At 41.6% G+C, this 20,354-nt stretch overlaps 1 protein-coding gene across 2 annotated transcripts in view; it reads right to left on the bottom strand.

Annotated features, from left to right (window-relative positions):
- SASH1 (SAM and SH3 domain containing 1) overlaps positions 1 to 20,354 on the bottom strand; it is a gene marked incomplete at its 5' end in the record, with an annotated part of 571,880 nt that overhangs the window by 96,367 nt on the left and 455,159 nt on the right. For both annotated transcript variants that reach the window (XM_082480255.1, XM_082480256.1), the window contains one exon: positions 4,215 to 4,343. In XM_082480255.1, the coding sequence (XP_082336381.1) occupies positions 4,215 to 4,343 (129 nt within the window). The remainder of the gene's footprint in view (positions 1 to 4,214; positions 4,344 to 20,354) is intronic.

Here is a 20,354-nt window from a genome sequence, read left to right as displayed (position 1 = left end):
CTGCATTTTAGCAGATGTCCAGCTTAATATTACCAGTGATACATCCATTATGGGCCTGAAAATCCACTATATCTACTCTGACTGCAGTTTTCCCTCAGCCAAAAAAACACATGGAGCACAGGAATAGGCCAAATGCTAGGAAATGTGGGCAACTCCCATGCTGTTCACAAACATTAATGTCCAAGCCCAAGCACATTCTCCATTACAAAAACAGAGGCAAAATTCCAAATGCAAAAAGCAGTTATCGTGGTTAGGGACAGCTAACAACCCTTGACAGCACTACCATTTGGAAAAACACTGTGTTCAGCCTCATCTGCAGCTACTGTTTTGTTACAAGATATGCTGCTCTCCCAAACAATTTTACCAAGTGATTTTTTTAAAAAATTCAACTCCAGGGAAGGATATCTAGACTGAAATGGCCATGGTCTGATAAGAAAGGTTTGGAGAGCTGATTAGAAAATACAATATACAATCAAGATATCAACACTTTCTCCCAAACAGCTTAATATGATTTCCAAGTGCACAGAAGCAGCAATAAACAGTTCATATTTCTGTCCTTCTAGTGCAAATGCTACAAAGGGCAACCTGGGCAAGCCGGCGCTAAATACATGTTCCTGGCAAAGGTCTGCCAACTCAGGCACTTCTTTGTTAGTACACTGATCCTCCTCTGTGCAACTTTTAGAGGATACTTTGACCCCTGGGGTGATCCACTCTTTCCCTTTGTGCAGAGCATTCAGAAAAAGCAGCTTCAAATCTAACTTTGGCCTTTCGTGCTTCTGCTACATATTATTTATCACTCATACTGCAATTCAGAGAAAGACATTAGAACTGCCATCCAAAAGTCAAGCTTCAGTCTCCCAGCTGTATCACAGCTGCTGATTCCTTGATCCTTCATGATTATAAAATCTAAAGCGGTATCACAATACCTTTCGCTTTATGATTTTTTTTGCACGTGGGATCTGTAGCTTTGAGAACTGCCAACAGAGACTCTCCCCCTCACCCCCTTACTCCCCATTTAGACCTGATCTCAGTGCAGGGGTTGGTTTATCCTGTGGTAGCCTCTTCTCATGATTCGGTAACCTTCACTCCAGCAAAGCCCTGGAAATGTGCACTAGTGCTACATGTGTACCAGCTCTGCCCTGCTCTAGCACATTGTTAAAGAGAGGGAGAAAACCATTGGGAGGGGGACGAGGGGAGGAAGAGCAGAAGTACTGCCCACCTCCAGGTCTCGCACAACCCCATCACTGGGAAGAGAGGGTATATAGACAGCACGGTCTCTCCTCACCCCTGCTAGAACGGCAATGTACGGCACAGCAAAGCCAGGCTAGACTAACAGCCCAATAATACTGGTGCATGATAATTTTGAGGCTTCACATATTTGCTATCTGGTGCGTTTGTTTTGCTATCATAGCACATTTGGGATATGCTAGGAAGCTGGCATTTCCCCCAGTTTTATTCCCCATTCACTATTTCAAAAGGTCTGCAAATATACTATCTTCCCGCAAGCTGTAAAGAGAGGAAAAACATCACAACAAATGAGCCGCTCTTCTGTTCTGTCTTTCACATTAGTACTTTTGCGGTCAGTTCAACAGCTCTGAAGTTTAAACCAACTCCTGTTCCTACAGCAGATTGTAACCAGGCATACTACTCTCAACCTGAAAACACATTCTAGGCACAAGGAGTGGCCACTCCCCATGTACCTAAGTCAAGCCTGGGTACTTATTGAGGACAGCAAGTTTCAGTTGCACACAGAGCTGTCTGGATGCTGTTGTTGTGGAAGTGAGCTAGTATCTATAGTCTCATGCATTATCAGCAGAATCTGATGTCCAGAAACTGTATTATAGTTGTGATAGACATAGCAAAAATTGAGCACTAATTTAATTTTCAATTGCAATATCTTCTCTCTGACCTGACAGTTCAAGAAGTCATCACTGGACTACCAGAGTGAGCAAACTCAATATAAGAGCCACTAAAGAGGAGACTCCAGGATGCCTTTTCATGCAGCCACTTTCTCCAGCTATAGCTTCTCTTGAGCAGAATGAGCTAGTGAATCACTCGCTGGTCTGTATTGGGTTAGATCACATCTATTTAAACCAGTGTGAAGCTCTGCACCTTTGATGTGAGTTAATTAAGCTCACATGGCTTTCCCCAGCCTGATTTCTGCAGCTTCAGATGCTAAGGGAGCCAAATTAGGCCCATCTGTCTAAATGGAAAGGAGTCGTCTCCCACCATAATGCATTCTGCATCACCCAGCACAGGCGCAGCCTTCCAACGGTGCTGGGAAAGGGCGTTTCATTGCCACCAACAGCTATCCAGAATACCAGGTATGCTGAGTGTGGGGGTTTTCATAAGAACCATGACTCCGTGCCGTCAGTTTCTTTGCACAAAAGCCTCAAGGGTCTGTCTACAAAGGGATTTCCTGCAATAACCTTTTGTTTAACACTTGGAACTTCTTGGCAGCAACAGATCTGCAAAATACATTTGATTTTATTTTTTCTTTTATTTAAAAATAAAGAAGGAACTAGCAAACTCCAGTGGGGCAGAGGAGATGACTCTTTCTGCCTTCATCCTGCAGCCATTCATTGTGTAACTGAAGTTCGTAGTCAGTACAAGCTCTGGAAGCCTCTCAGTTGCTAGATTGGAATCCCAAGAAGAAAGACAGTAGCCTGAAGTAATCCACATCATCAGCTACAGCTGCTAGAGAAAGGACGCAAACCACTCCCTACTGCTAGTCAGTGCTAGGGTCAGGGAAAGCAAAGGTAGAAGACACAATTACACAACTTCAGCTCCCAAATTTATCTTCAAGAACTTGATCTTGTAGAGGAACTGCAGAACTGTGATCAGATCCGATGCTGGCTCCTTCACAGTGCTGTGCCTCAGTAGAGTTATTAATCATACTTTGATTATGAGTTTCTGTATGTGTTACACAAAAGTTACCACCACAGCAAAACCAGAAGTGATAAAAATAGTTCCTTCTGTAGCCTGTTCTCTGTGAGACAAGACTTGAAGGAAATACCTATGAATCTGTATGTAAAAATATGAGATACTGTTGGGAAACACAAACTTAACACTGAAGACCTAACAAAGGAGACCTAAAAGCTTTTTTTTCTGTCACGAGTGATCTTTATGAGTGTTATGAAAACTAAGTTTACAAAGAAAATAGCACAGCAATCAGTAATACATACCCTAAGTAGTGACAAACATTTACTAATGTTACAGGACAGTGAGGAAATTGTCCAACAAGTGAAAAGACATGATGTTTCTGTGAGGAGGGCCACCAAAGTGCTCAAGGACTCGAGCCCTTAACCTGAAAGAAGAGCTGGGAGATTCAGCTTGGAGAAGAGACAGCTTCAAGGAGACCTGCTGGCAGCCTGATGGTACCTATGGAAAGGTTATCAAAAAGATGGAGCCTGGCTCTTCGCAGTGGTGCACGGCATGAGAGTGAGAGACAACAGGTCTCTCATAAATTGCCATGGGGGGGTATCTCATAGAATATCAGGAAAAAAAATAGAAGTTCACTATGGAGACAGTGAAGCAGTACAACAGGTTGCTCAGAGAGGCTGCAAAGCCTCCATCCTCAGAGGTCTTCAAACCCAACCAGATAAAACCTTGAGCAACCTGGTTTGAATTCAGCGTTGACACTGCTTTGAGCCAAAGGTTGGATTAGAGACCTCCTGAGGTCCCTTCCGGCCTGAAGGACTTGGTGATTCAATGTCCCCTGCTACAGGTTCTGTAATGTGTAATAACAGAAAAGGGTTCACAAAACTGAACATTGCTCACATTTGGGAGCCTGAAACTAGTATTCGCACCTTGGAGTTCTGAGAAGCAGTGCTTTAACAGTTTGTACAGTGCCATTGAAAAACAGCACTCAGTTTCATTGTGCTGACGCTGGGAACACCTTGGAGCAAGGAAACGATGCTTTTGTTAGACACTATCTTGCATCCAAGAGGTTTGCAAGCAAATGTGTGCAAGCAAGAAGTACTCTAATTAAAGAAGAACTAGGGAATGCAGACTCCAAGACTTAATGAATCATAACAAATACCTGAAGACGACTAATCCTGCTAATGTTTGAGTTGGCCGAAATGTTTGTGTGCATGAACACAATCACATACAGTTATTTCCCTGGGTAGAACTCTTCAAGCTGAAATACTGATTCTTCATCTCGGGCATGAATGGCAATCATTTGTTAATATAGTCATAACTTCTCTACATACCATATCAAGGTCTTGGGAAACCCTCCGTTTGCGCAGCTCTTCCATCCTCTCACACACATCCGTGAAGCAGGTGTTATAGTAGTCTGCATACTGCTGTGCCAGGTCATCAATATTTCCCAGTGACCCATCCTATGGTGAAGACAAAAAAAAAAAAAAAAAAGAAAAAAAAAAGAGGTTAATAATTTTTAAAACTCTAATTTAAAAGTAATGCCAGAACTCTGAGGGACACCCTCTCCCTGCAGCACATCCTGCACACAGCTCTTGGGGTCATCCTCTTAATCCCTAGTCCCAAACACACAAGAACAGTTGGGAACTGCAGTACCAGAGCAGCTCTTCAGAAACAGGTGGGTCCTTGCTAATTTCTACACAGAGAATGAAGGCAGGGACAAGCAATGCACAGCAGAGGAACAACATATCCCCAGGCACTACCTGCCTCAATTCCCTCCCACCCACATATATTCATATTCCACCTCATTCTCCCAAGCAGCTGACCACTCATCCAATAACCTCTGACTACATACGTTTCACTGACCTTATTTACTGGGAGTAGCCCTGCTTTCATTGGCAATGACTAACAGCAATTTAAAACATTAAACTTCTTGCTTATAAGCACAATCAGCCGGATTGCAAACAATTCCAGCCAAATTACTTTAACAGGCAAATTTATGCCACCCCAAAGACACACTTCCAGTTTATCTTTCAAGATATACAGCAGGCGGAAACATGGTTTGCTCAGTCCCAAGCGTCTTCTTTACTAGGCAGGATTGCTACCCTGTTAATAAAATGGCTATAGCCAGGAATCTAGTTGTAATCATCTCTTAATTACAGTCAAAAGTCATACTTTTAAAATGATAGATAAATAAGGGAAAAAATACAAAACAAAAATCAGGCTGGATTTTAAGTGGCATGAGAAATCCTTCTAAACCTCAGATATGTATGCCACAGAGGGCGGGGCGAGGCGGTGGGCAGGGTAAATTAACAATTTTTTTGGTACAATATACACACACAAAATAGGTCCAAAAGATGGGATGGAGTAATTTTGTTTCTTTGTCTAATTTATGAAAGAGTATATATGTTATTGTATACAGTCTTTAAAAGGTAACAATCCACACTGCATGTTCTGAGAAGAACAAGAATACACTGCAGAGTGTTACTTCACTGTTGCTGTTAATAGAAGCAACATGTAAATATAAAATTATGTCTTTAATATTAAGAAAAAACTAAGCAATCAAGAAATAATTTTAAAATAATTATGCTAATAATATACATAAATTACAGTGCAGAGTTTTAGCATATGAGCTAGGAGGAAATCTTTTAATTAGAAGCCACACCTTACTGAAGCTGTTGCCATTTGGAAATAAGCATGTGGCCCTGCTCTCAGGGTTCTTGACTATGCTGAAGAGGCAGATCCTTTTTAATGAAGTACCACCTCAAGAAAATTGGAAAAAAACATTCCAGTTTAAATCAAAGTGAAAGCCTATCAAACCTCAAACTCTAAAAAAGTACAGAGTGTGTTTCACAAAGTGCAATTCCACAGGTGCAACAGGCATCTCAAATGCTCCAGTTTTGCAGAGCTCACATTCTCAAAATTCAGAAAAGCTTGCAGTTTCTTAAGACTACTGTGTGCAGTACAGGTGGAAAACAATTTGCACGTCATTTGTTGCAGCAGCAGAAGCAAAATAACTACACTAATCTATACACACCCCCTCCTCTGTACATACCTATGTATTTTTTCTGCTGTATTTCCTATCTCTCAACCTGCCAAAGATCTCAAAGGGGAGATGTTTCAAACGTTCTGGGAACTTCAGACTTTCCAGAGCTTCAGACAAACAACTTTCCACACCACTAAGCAAGTGTGTAGTTTACATGGACAGGACAACGGCATCTTTGAGAGGGCAACGTTGCTACCCTGTCTTTCTACTAGAGCAGCAGTGCTACCTGCTCAGTGAGCAGCAAGCGTATGTCTTCCTCCAGCCACCCCCTTGCCGTCCAACACTTCCCAACAAGCTGGGGAAGAAACTTGGGATTCTCTGCCTGTGCCACAAGCTCCACACATCTGCCCGTGCAATTGGACACTGCCAGTGGCCGAGGGCATGCTTGCTGATCTCATGCACGAGCTGCTTTCACAAGGTTTGCATGCTCAGGAGGGATTACTAGTGCTGCAGAGCTGGGGAGGAAAACAAACACCAAATAGAAGGAGCAACCTCAAAACTTAACCTTCATTTGCTCACTGTTTCAGGCAGTAAGAAAACCTGTATGGCTTCCAAAGAGATGACATGACATCTGAATCCCAACCACTCCATCATAACAAACATCCCTCTCTAAAGGCTACCAAAAATTTCCACTTTGAAGTATCTTCCCCACAGAGTCTGTTGATTCCTTGGTAAGCTTTGCCAGTTAGGAGTACAGGAGCTGGAAACAATGATAGAAGGGCAAGATAGGAAACCATCATTTTATTAGAACAGTACGAAATCTGCCTGTTTACTTTATCAGTCTGTCTTCTCTCTCAATTCTGGAAGCCTTTAAATTTTACGTAAACCTGCTCAGAAATAGGTGTAACTTGTGAAGGTAAAGTCACGACTCTGAAACAGCGTGATATACTCCAAATCCAAACATGCCATGTGAACTTCAGCTTTGCCAAGAGCCAGGTGGAACCAAGGTGAGGATCCAGTGCTCCTCCATGCACCTTCCCACACCCACCTGCCTCATGTCCACGGTCACTGGCTGCTCATGGGACAGCAGCGGTGCTGCATGATGGATCAAACCAAGCTGAAGGAGTGCTCATTTTTCACTTCTGTTGGCCTGCAGTTCTCTGTGCTTTTTTTTAAGGGTGGTCTCTACAAGGCTGAAGGCTCGTGACTGTCCCTAGAGCAAAATTAGCTTGACCGCAGCACCCCATTTAAAGCCAGCAGAACGCTGGTGGCCCCACCACCAGCGAGCATGTGGCTGCAAAGAAAGCCCTATTCACAAGCGACTCAGTCCGCCAGTGCCGCAACGTCCAGAGAAGTTGAGCCGCAGGCACCAGCCTGCCTGCCTGACAGAAGGGATTGTTGTCAATGCCTGGGACTCAAATTAGGGGCTATGCTCCAAATACAGCTCATGCCAGCTCTCCGGGGAAGACCAGTCCTGCGTCAAAACAAGCTTAACGTCCAAAAAAGGATGGAGGACCAGAAAAAAAACACAAGATCTTAGTGATGAGAATTGATAATTGAAATATATACTCCTTGCAACCATGCCATACCCTTTTGCTGAGTTACCAGACTGAGGGTGGCTGGCTTTACGAGTTCGCCACTCCGCAACAGCAGCACGCAACCTCCTAACTAGATGCAGGCAGCTTTGGGGTTTGAAGTCTCTAGCTTCGAAAAATGAGAACAAAAATACAGACACTTCCATTCACATTTCAGCTTGCCAGAAGTTGTAGTGGAAGATGCTGATTGAATCATTTGTCTCTGTGGCAAAGAGCTGCTTCTCGGAGTTTACGCGTGCGGGTATCCAGAAAGCATTCCTTTTGTTGAAAGAGAAACACAGGTACACAAATCAACCCAAGCCAAAGACAGCAGGTATTTCACACCCGTGTTACATATAAGGAAATAATGTCATAACTTAAAGGATTGTATATCTGATTTATATTACCTCAAATTTTATCCCTACATGCAGTTATCTCCATCCTCCTCCTTTATTCTTCAAGTACTATTAAAAATATGGCAAAACTAAAAAAAGAGAAGATGCTTCATTTTCGTACAGCACTGGTAATGTCCGAGAGGACCTACTTTAGATAACATCAAACTGTAAGCGCAACTAATCAGAAGATGAATTTTCAACTATGTCATTTTGTCTGTCTATTCATTAAATTGACCCCCCCAACTCTTCGAAACAGTTCAAAACTGTCTCACACAAAATCACCACCAGTATGCTTTGTATTTTTATTTTGTTTTCCAGTTGAGTATTTTAAAAGTATTCGTATGCAAAAACTTTAGCTCCAGCTTGAGAAGTCATTCATTCTCTTAAAAAGCAGAGCCAAAGGAATTGTCCAGAATGGTTTCTTTTTTAAATCCCTAGTGTTATTAATAAAATAGAAAAATAAAAGCATCCATAACTAATATTTTTAAAATATTTCACTCTGATGTATAAAGAATAAGAGCCAGTGTTATTTTTCATAAGTTCCTTTTATTTTCTTGCTTTCATATGCAAGCCAAAACCTAGAGGATTTTTAAGATAACAGACATAAAAGTCTAAACCTATCAGTTTGTTCATTCCTCTTCTTCCTTATTAACAGCCCTAACGTTGTGGGCTTGGTTCCAATACTAATACAACAGGGTCTAAATGAATGTGGACCGCCATTTCAGTTTCACAGGTAGGAAAAAAGCATACAGCTACCAAACACCAAAAATAAGCCAATGCAATTTATAGTAAGCCTTCCGTTATGTGCCGCTCTGTCCCATTTTGATGTAGATGGGTCCCATATTTGAAACAGCTTATGAGAGTAATGAAAAGAGATGGCTTTCAAATTTATTCTTACTGATATATCAGTAATTCAGTAGCCGCTGATGTGCTCTTAAATGCTTTAGGTGGGTAATATTTTTAAAACCAAGACCTCATAATAAACTCTCTCATTTTGTTACAAATTTAACAGTTAAGCAAAGCCCTACCATCAAGACCGCTTTGCACCAGTTGTCTTTATTGCCATACAAACTGCAGTGTTCCAGCTATATAATCCCACAGATCTTCTCTGGTGGAAAAAATTCATAAGCAACACAAATATGGAGCAGAAATACCATTCCTGAAATGCTTTAATTTAGTCATTAAAAGTTACAACATGTTTCCCCCAAGACTTCACCACTGCCTGAGACCTTTCCATAAAATAGTCTGATAGCCCAGAAAGTAAACAACCCACTAGTTTTAAAGGGTTAAACCTAAAATTAAGATTTAATAAAATATTCTCATGAAACAGAAGTTATCTCAGATTTCTGGTTTTGGTTGTCAAATACATTCCTAAATTTCCATCTTATAATGTATGCATGCAACATTTTTTGGCATCATAAAACACAGAGTAAATGATGAATTGCCCTGGAATTCCCAGAGAATTAGTTCCGATATGCATGTGAATACCAAAGGAATCCATTGGGATTCCTGTTAATGGAGTGACTACAAAGACAAGTTGGAATGATTTGACACTTATTATAAAGTTAGAATTTATCGGTCACTGCACATCAGTTAGTTTAACACGCTGGCAGAATCCTTTGTATTTGACACCTGGAAGTGTAAAGGAGACAAATGTTTTGTCAGGGCACTCTGCTGGCTATAAAATTAAGTAAAGATACATTCATATTTTAATAACAGTAATAAAATAAAAATGCTATGAGCTAAGGAAGAATAATGGACTTTGCTAAGTAACATACACATTTCACGAACCTGCATATGAACCTAAATACTAGGCACTGGCACAGCATACATACTTCCCGCATAAATTTCCATGTGGAATAAAAGTTTTAGAAAAAGCTACCAAAAATACAACTACTTGAGATTGCATTTTTCTATCTCCGATTCTGAAAAACGTATTACAAAGCTGCATATTCCAGCATACCCTCCTCCTATTCGAGCAGATGTTAGGAATGTCAGGAAAGAGGTCTTGACTATCAGATATATGTGCTCACTCTCCAAGCCACTGCATGAAATTCATGTAACTGCATGAATCTCAAAAACGTAAAAAAAGACGTACGTGCTACAAGCAGGTCTGGTTAGCAAGACATATGTCTCCATCTGCACATGGCAATGCAGATTACAGGACACAATGCAGCTATACAGGTTCCTAACTTAAAAACCACCCCAGCTATGGCCACAGCACGTGTATAAACTGGGAGGTTAGGAACGGGTCAGAAACTAGGAGAGGAAAAAAAAAAAAAAAAAAAAAAAAAGTCTGGCTTTTTCCTATTAAAATAAACGTATGTGGAAAGGGCACAGATGAAGGGAAGATGGTCTTTCACAATGCTTTGCAATCACGCCCTGGCAAAGGCATGTTTTAGACCTTCACAGCCTGAGATGAGAAAAATTCATTTCCGTGCCTGAAACACAGGACCACTGTGTGAAGAGTCACTGTAAACATCAGCAGCTTATTTCTGGCAGTTGGATCTTAACAGGGACGCCTACCAAAAATTTGTGGAACATGACCCTGCATTTCAATAATACCTTTGGTTTGGATAGCTGCAAGAAGTACATAAATGAAAGCCAGAATGTGGGCCAGAGCAAACAGGCTTGTTTGAGGAGGGGAGAGAGGTAAGAGGGAGGAGGGACCAAAAAAGTGGTGAAATGAGAACATCTGCTGAAGGGCAACACGTTTGTGCCTAATAAATACACTGTTTTACCAGGACTTTATCTGCATAGCACGCATCCTACAAGATATTTCAGGTTAAGCAGCTTACCTAGAAAGCAAGGGATGCTCAGATTTTCATGGGACAACTTTGAATAAGATACCAGTCCTCTTCAGATATTTTTCCTAATGCGGGCTCATAGAAGCTCGAGAAACTTGTGCATCGTTCTCTAGGCAACCTCATACTGGTAGCATACCTCCCTGCACTGCAAAATATACTAACACATGAATTCAGGCTACAGATGATTAATCTGAGAGAAGACACTGTATTTCACATTCCTCCACAGTTCTTTCTAAGGAGGCAGATTTAAATCAGATCCAAACCTTTTCAAAACAGAAGAGTTAAACCTGCGCGCACTTCTCTGGCTAGGACTTGTGTCTTAATTAGCTACAGTAAGAGACTCACACAATGAGGACAGGCATCTGTAGGAAAACCTGCGACGCTTCATGATAATCATACCTGTTAAGCATTTCTGACCCTCTTACCTGTCCCTTGCTAGCAATGTATTTCTGCCAGGAATCAGGCTGATGTTTTGACTTCTGGCTTAGCTTCAAAATGGTTGCCATCAAACATAAACCCAACAAGCTGTAAAGAAACGTTCCTTTCTTTTCCTAGGATTCATAAAGGACAATCTTCCATTCAGCAGAAGTAACAATTCCACTATCCATGAAGTGACAGGTTCAAAGCCTGTCTTGACAGTCAGTGGGGTCAGAAATGCGAATGAGACAGAAGCGCGAGGCCAGGCAGTGCAGCGCTTGCCTTGATATTCAGGGGAAGGCATAAAATACTCAGTGTAGAAGTCATGACATTTTTATATTGAGAACAGCTATTTTAGAGGATGCTGAAGGGTTGTCGTGGTTCCCTTGACCTCTCTATAGCTGGACACTGAGAGAACAAAGAGAACATACAGATCAGACCAATTCAGCAGAAGACTTTCCATTAATTTTTATGGCGTCTGAGGGTTGAGTCATTAAGCTATGCAGCTTTACAGAGTTACAAAAATAGATCTAATAAAACTGTCAAGCTCTCTGCAGCATGGTTAAAACAGTTCTAGATTCTGTACAATAAGCAGAATGCACAATGGTACAGTTTGATATAAAAGCTTTTGCAGCAGTTATCTGAAATGAACGATACAGCCCACTGAGTTCAGAGCAGTCACTCTAGACCCAGAAAGTTTATATTTAAACCACACAGCTATGTAAGCTTTTTCTAATAGATATGAAACCTTGCCCTATCTGTACATCAAAACAAACTCTTCCCCATTTCAAAATTCTGCAAATGAAGTGTTTCCTTCACTATCAGCACCATAATCTATTCTCTCACCTCGCTTTTCACTGTAAAGCCCTGAAGGTTTGTCAAGAGGTATAAGAAAGCATCTCTGGAAAAGTATTCTGAATGTGATTTACGTTTTTCCCTTTGTAAATTGAAATCAATTTGAAAGCACGCTACTGGGATCCCTCTTTGGCATGCAACTAAGAAAGTCCTCTATGTAAAAATAAAAATATATGTGTGTGTGTATATATGCATGCTAACGAAAAAGTTGTATCTATGCAAATGTACATTCCAACATACTTAAAAAGTAGGTATTTATCACAAGTAGAACCAGCTCTTTCACATGCTTATTATCTTGACAGACAAGATTAAATGCAAATTTTATTCATAAGAATTTAGTTCAAAGCACCCTTAATGTCCAGCTTCCCTAATAACAGTATATTATCTTCTATCCTCCTCTCCCCAAGGTGATCTGCACCAAGCTCTTCAAATTGTAACTCTTGCCTGCTCTGATACCTGCTGGGCCACCACTACTCACCCAGCTGGTCAGCAGTCAGGCACAGGTTATCATTGCCAGCTTGTAAAGCAGATTAAGTCAACAACTCCTTAAGCCATGTAATAGCAGCACCTGACATCACCTCTCACTAGTTTTGTTTCCCTTGCTCTCACTGCCTCCTCCTTTTGCACACTGTATTTGCTGAGGTTTTTTCTCAAATTGAGTGGAAGTGTGCCTCTTCATGCACACCAGCCACAGTGGGCTTCTATCCTGTCACTTGGAGCAGAAACAAACAGTAAACAGAATAATAGCTAGAATTAAGAAATGAGCATATATGTGATTAAAGTACCATTAAAGAGATAGAGATTAATTTCTTCTTTCAGAATCATGAAGTTTAGCATATGGTATGGGGTGGCTTTCTATTTGAGTTAGGTTAGAGTCTAAAGAAATAGATATGCAAAAGCCAAACTTCTTAGGTAGATGATGAAATAAATCATTATCTCAGCAAGCTGGCCACATCAGCTGCAACAGTGAAGGAGGTCTCATTAAAATTCATCTTTTCTTTACGTATAGTAGTAACACAATATGACAAAAACAAATCTGTGACGGTTTGGGTCTACATAACTGAGGTGTGACCAACTTATTAAAAGAGTAGCCTGAAAAAAATAAACAGAAAACATGTAAAGAAAACACCCCAATGATCTGGATAATTAAAGACAAAAACTGAGAAGACAACAGTATCTCAGGATAACTGTGTAAGCTCAGCAAGTGTGGTTTACAGTATTTCCCAAGGTGTTAAATATGCATGGTAGACTCAGAGAAAGCAAACTTTGCTCATACTTGTGTCCAAGTTTACTACAAAAAGCACAGTCAAAACTGATTCCTACTTTATACCAGTAATCACTAAGGGGCATTCGCTCACAGATGGATATATTGATGAAACAATAAAATGCAGTAATCTAAGACAATGAACCAAAGGGCACTGAAATCCTATTTAACAATGATTCCGCTGTATGAAATTCTGGTTTCATTTTTAACTGAGAAAAACAAAGTCATAAACTACTGTAAAATAAGTGTTTCACTATGAACATACTCCTAAGAATATGGTAAGAAGTATTCGAAGAATGATTTTACTTTAGGAATAGACAATTATTTTTCTACTGTTTTTGCAACTCTATTTGTCTGCAAGTCGACCTCCATACAGGAACACTACCCAAAATATTAATACCATCCACTAGTACACGAATGTTCTGCTGCTATACAGAATTTTATTCTAACCTAATTCTTTTATACATTAAATGAAATATCTTATCAACATCATAAAAAAGTAAGGAAAGCACTTACTAACTTTGGATTTGTGAATCTCTATTGCAGCAACACATGGCAGTAAAACCTTTATAGCACCCTAAACCCGACATATTTACTGCAGAAATTAATTCTTGCCCAAGAGACAATATACACAGGTTCCCATCAGGTATATGCATAAGGGACATATACATAATCATCACCACACTACCCAAGGCAAAACAACTGCTTGTTCAGCAAAATAATTCTTTATCCAATTTGGTGGTTCCTAAAGAGTTTCTCCAAATAAAATTCAGTAAGTTTGTTTTGGTCTAGGAAAAGTTTATTCTTCTCCCCCCCCCTACACTAAGAAGCTCTCACAATCTGTAATTTCTTTGTGGAAGATACTGTATTTCATTCTGCTTTGTGCTAGGTGCTGTATAAAAACCCCAGTGACAGTGACAAGTACCTACTCTGACCTTTGTCCCACTCTACTCATATATTTTTCCAAGCATCATGGTAGTAAGAATAACCACCTTTATCTTAACTATGCTTTTCACCAGGACAGTTTGGCACAAGCAGGACATACGTTGCCCAGAAAAAGGAACGTTCACTCCAAGACACTTCTTATCCTTCTCTCTGTTCCTCCTGCCCCTTTCCCTTGCTTCTTCAGCATACCACTGTGTGTTCCTCACCCCTTTATTTCTACTCCTCTGGGTTTGGGCTTTTTCTCCCCTCACCCTTTTTGAGAGCCAGACCTGAGATCCTGAACAGGTCTCCTGCTTGGCTGTCCCAAAGGACTGCAGCTTCTCCCAGCCCACCAAAAGCTGGCAGTACTGGCTTCAGGGATGCACCAATAAAGGAGAAGAGCCCTCTATGCTTTCCCTAACTTCTCAACACTTCAGCAGCCAAACGGTACATTGGGACCTCCCTCCCCATCCCCAGCTACAATTACCAGAGAACGGAGGAGAGAGCACAGCCCTCTCCACTCTGTGCCCAGGAAAGCCCAGCAGGGATGCAGTCAACCCAGGTTTCTTCTGGCTGGACGAGTCTATCATCTCATCTGCACTTACATGGCAAGAGCTATGGGGCAGCACTGCGCCTTTATTCATGCAGCACCCAGCCCAGCAATGAGCACTCCGACTTTTAGAAATGCTACTATGCTGCTAACACAAAGTTGGATGTGACAGTAAGCACAATTCCTCCATGTGCTATTTAAGAGGCTTACTTCCAACAGACAGGCACTCTCCTGCCATCCACATGAAGGCTTTGGAAAGGGGGAAAGGTAATCTTGCGGTATCTGCCTTCATCCCAATATCCAGTTTTACAAAGCATGAAAAAAATACTGTTCTGCACACCAAAGTGCAATCAGGTCTCTCCTCTGTTTTAGGAGTAGGTAGGGAAATTACTTATCCCAGTTGCCATGCCCAGTGGTGCAGGCAGGGTACCGTGCACCCCAGAAATGCAGGCTTTGATTTACGGCTGCGAGTACGGAGGGCAGCCTAGCTGTCAGCTATGGAAAACCAGAATGTCGACGTTCGAACTGCTTTCTCAAACTCTGCTATTCTTCTATTTTTTTTTTTTTTCCCCTGCTAGAAATTCAGCAGCTTGCAGCCTGGAGGATACACCCAACACTACTGTGTACCCAGGGACTAACCTTGCCTTCACTCCTACCGCTTCCTGACGGGCTGTCTTTTACCAGGAAAGGAAACAACCGTAATTGAGCGTGGCAGCAATCCATGTTTCCCCATGTAATCTTAGCAGCAGAAGAAATGGTTTCCTGTAGCTCCCGTAAGCAAGCTGCGCCCAGGCCCCCCCTCGCCGAGGCCGCCCATCCCGCCTGCCATTGCCCCCCCTGCAAACCCTCGCTTCTGTGGGGATGGGGTGCCCACCGCCAGCACTGGTGCAGGGGGGGTCCCACTCTTTGGTGGAATTAATAAGGTAACTTAAATAGAAACCCTGCACTTATACAAATAATGTAAAACCTGAAAGACTGACGCTGCCCCAGAGCACTTCAGTGAAGCCTCAGCTTTTGACTCTCGCAGAGGGGTGGCACTGTTAACATGGACTCTCAACCACTGCAGGTAGTGTGCAGATGAACTAAATAGAAAGCTGCTCATGCAAAACTTCATAGAGCTGCGCTCAGGTTTTTTATCACCTTAACTAAGCATCTTGAAGTCTCTTTGAAGAGTGTTTTATTTAGGAGCAGTAATACACAGTTATCAGGGGGTTTCAGTTCATTTAATTAAGTTGAATATAATTACACTCTAGTGGGTCTTAAAAATGCAAGAATCTATTTAAATATTATTTAGATGCGTATCTTTTAACTACTACAGACTGCACAGGGCTTCATGTTTATATCAATTAGGGATATCAACCTAGCAATAAGAACTCTGTCCCTTGCCAGCTTATAATCCTTTCTACTCTGGGATCTTGTATTTTATTTGCTCATTTCCCTTTATCTGTGTACTGTGAAGATGGGCTTTTTGCGTTCCTGTGTGCTCATATTGCTTCATCATTGCCAAAGCATTTCCTAATTAGGTTAAATTGGCCTCTTACCCAAATAAAAGAGAAGTATTTCTGCTCATCTACAGAGCAAATCCTACAGAGTCTGGGCTTGAATAACTGTGTGATTGCCGTATCTCACAGGTGTTTCAAACATATATTTCTCTGAAGGGGCAACGCGCAATTCAATACCTACAGGAGCCCCCCAACAAGGAGGATGCTACGTGCTTGTTTCAAGGAAGTGCTTTAAGCCCGTGGGTGCTGTCAGTTCAGTGGCTCTGCCCACTGATAATAGATGTTGCTTTTACTGGAGACTGAATGCATTACTTGAGAGTTGCACATCACAGAGATGCACCTCGAACTGAAGCACGAAACAATTTGAAAAGCCTCACAGGGCTAAAGAGATCATAAAAAGCAGAAGCCGGCAGAACCCCAATGACAACAAAGCTCACAAAAAATTGTGTGTCTCTACAAAACCCAGTTGCTGGTTCTGACTGACCCGAGGCCCTGAACCACAGGTGGAAAGACAACAACTGCAAAGAAACTTGGACTTGGAAGGTAAACTAAGTTCTTGCTTGAGCAACCTCTCTATGCATAGCAACTTGAACATCAAAAGGAGAGCATCCTCCTAACTAACCATTTGTCAGGAGAATTGTCATGCCAAAGAAAAACATCTCACCTAGTTGTAAAAGTGACTATAACATGAGAAGAAAGTCTCAGATGGAAGAAGCCTCCTTACAGACTCTGCTTTTGAGATGAAAGAAGAGACCGCAGTCTCGGGGAACACCAAACCATGAACCCACTAAGAGCAGCAGGACAACCTACGCACCAGGATGCATCTGAAGTGCCACAAAAATAGCAGGGAGCTCCCTGAGCGAAAGGAAGATGTTACACCACTTTTCACAGTATGCACCATCATCAGTTTCAAATCAGAGGATGTACAGTAAATAAGCTGCCTCATGCATAAAGATTCAGGACTTGAAGGGAAACAAAGATTTTGCTGTATGACTCTTCCAAAGAGAGAGGAGAATCACTAGTTTTCAGATATGGAGAACTCTTCAAAGCTTGAGAGGTACAACCCGAAATGCAAAGGCTGGTTCAGAATGACATATGTGTGAACAGGGAGTCAGGGCATCAGACTGTCTCTAGCAAAATAGTAAATCACACTCGCATCCTCAGCCTGTTTTAGCTAACCAGCCCTCTGCTACAAATTACTCATCTGAAGCAACTACTGGCAATACCTGAATGGCCTAATTTTACATGACTCATATGCACATCAATAGTTACCCACCTATATCAAGTATTTGTCTTTAAGCAAAAAGAAAACAAGGTGCAACCAAAGAGACACGAAGGCTTACTCTGCCCTCTGATATCCCTACTCAGCACCTGCAGTGAGCCCTGTCATTTCTGTATCAGGCTTAAATCTCCATTATTTACTTCCCACGTGCTCCCTGCCCATCCACACTGCTCAGCCACCTCCTCTGGGCTGCCCTGAAGCCAGCCTGTGTGCTGACCTTCCCCTGCCAAGGTCCCGCTGCGTCCTCCAGCCATTTCCTGCCGGGAATGCAGCAATTCTTCCTTTCACATGATCCTCCTAAGTCCCTCTTCCTAACAGTTCCAAGTTACTCTTCTCAGCTGGGACTCTTTTCACTTTCCTAGCCACAGAAAACGCAGTTCTGAAAACTGAGTCACTGTACCTCCATCCCTCGTCATCCTTTGTTTCCTCTTTTTATAAGAGGTATTTTCCTAAGAGAGGCATGAGTCTGGAGAAAGAAAAAAAAAAAAACAACACTTTTTTTTTTTTTTAATTGCTCAAACCCACACAGCAACAGATCTACCTAAGAAAGGCAGAAGAGCCAGAGAGCAGCTAACATACTTTTTTACCTCCCTCCCCTCTCTTTTTCATGGCAGTTTGCAAAACAAATAACTATCTGTAAGGACTTTGCAGTAGCTGTAATTACGTTTAGCAGATGAAAAATGAAAATTTGTACAATATTTTTTATTCTAAGTACATTTGAGACAAGGATTGAAAAGCACAAGTAACTTGGCAAAGATTACTTGAAAAAAGTACTGTCGCATCAGAGAGGAAAAGCAACGTTGTCAACATCCACCTCTTTTTTCCTCAGCTTTGGTAATTAGGAACTCAACCTCCCCACTGACCAAACCCTATGAGACTCACCATGAATAGGTCTGTAACAAGGGTATGCAGAAGCATCCCTTTCCAGTCCTGTTTATGCATGAACACACACCGTGTGCAGTATGAAGCAACTCTTCATCATCACACCAATATTTTGATTAAGTCCTTGACCTTGTGTTCTCTGTTAACTTCCTGAGTTTAGATAGCTATCATGCAAAGCTTAGGTTTTACAAGTCTTATCCATCTGCACATATATACTCCTGGACGCAAAAATCTAAACAATACATTGCTGGATCTAGGCTGACCAAAAACCAATATATCACACCCAGACAACATGTCCCAGTACGCCTTCAATTCAGTACACAACAGAAGACTCTCTACTACAGTGGAGAGGGATGACACAGGATTAGACTCCATTTCATGCCTCATTGCAAAACACACAGAAAAAAGGTAGCAGTAGTTAACAAGGAAAACAGAATTTTTAAGGACGGACAACTGTTTTGCACTACCTACAGCTGAGCAGTCTCCACTGATGAAGCCAGAAATAAAATAGACCTTTCCCCCAAACCTCTCCAAACAATGAACAAGACACATCATAAAATAAAATATAACAGAAAATACACATCTTTTGATTTTTAGTTGTACAGTACACAGCAAGTAAGGTGGGAACTTCCACATATGAGCTGGAACACTGACAGAAATTTGGGTAATTAAGAGGAGACACCAGAAATTGCTGTTTTCCTCTATAAGGAAAACCTCAGAGAAACTTTAGAGAAGTATGGTATGTAAAAACCACAGAGAAAAACGTCCAAAGAATTTGCCATGTACGGAGATCCACAACATGCCCCGCCAGCAGGAAATCTGCCTTTACTCAGCCCTTTTTCTCCAGTGAAACACAGACAGACCTAAGGAAGCAGGTCCAGCGGGGGAAGAGAGGTTTCTACCTGCTACTGCAGCCACACCAGTGCTCCAGCCGTGCAGGGGACGTCAGTGCCTGTGCACCTTCACTGTGGTACCTGGAGCTACCCCTGCTGTCAACATTTTTCAAGGGATATAAGCAGCCTGCTCTTACTTCCACCAAAATCAGTGGCAAATTGGAAGTGACCTCAGGTAAAGCAGGAACACAAACACCTTCTGTAGTGGGATCCCCTCCTGCGTTTGCTGTGATGAAAAAAACCCCAACATTTATATGCCAGAGATACAGCAAAACCAAACACCTGTTCTGAGCCTAATCAGTCCTCAGTCTGACACAAAGCACCATGTAAATCTAACAAAGAACAGGTCAGAAACCAGTCAATGTGGCTTAGTACCACAGGCACCAGCATCCCTGCTCCATTGCCCATCAACTGCTTTATTTCTTGATAGCCCCAATGTGATAGTTGACCATGAGCTTTTGATTGCTTGCTTCACTAGAGATTTCCTCACCTTACCATTTTTTTTTTGTTTTGAAATACAGTATCCTTATTAGCCTTCTCAAAGTGTTGCATGTGGAAATCTGTTCTCCCCAACTTTTGTATAAAACACTGACAGATTCCCACAACACATTCTTGAAGCATCAAGTTTTTGAAGCGTAAACATATCTTGAAGATAGAAACTTGAAGGCAGAGGCCACAACTGACATACAATGTGCAGTCTATTCCTGTCTTTTCCCATTTTACAATGGTTATCTATGAATTCTAAGGTGGGAAACCGGCCTAATAATGGAGTGGAAATCACAACCTACAAGTTGTGGTGCACATTATGTATGAACACAAACACACTTTTGCTCCTCACAGAGGATACATTTCAGTTTGAATGCAAAGCACTTATCATCAGCTTTCAGAGCCACTGCACTACACTGGCCATCCACTCTAAGCTCCAAAACTCACAAGTATTAAAAATCATTCTGTATAACTGAAGGCTACATTTAAGCCTATGCAGTGATATTGATAACAATATGAAAAATGTCTAACAGGGATGGTGAAGAGATGAGCCTCAATTTAGGCTTTTTCAGTAGAAAATAAGTATCTTCAATTTGCACTCCATCCACTAGATTGCACCAGAAATTTCTGGTGCAAAAACCCCGTTCAGCTGAGTTG

This window comes from Vanellus vanellus (genome assembly GCF_965231255.1).
Source record: "Vanellus vanellus genome assembly, chromosome: 3".
NCBI lineage: Eukaryota > Metazoa > Chordata > Aves > Charadriiformes > Charadriidae > Vanellus > Vanellus vanellus.
Note: the sequence above shows the minus strand (reverse complement) of the source record. Positions and strands in the feature narration are given on the sequence as shown.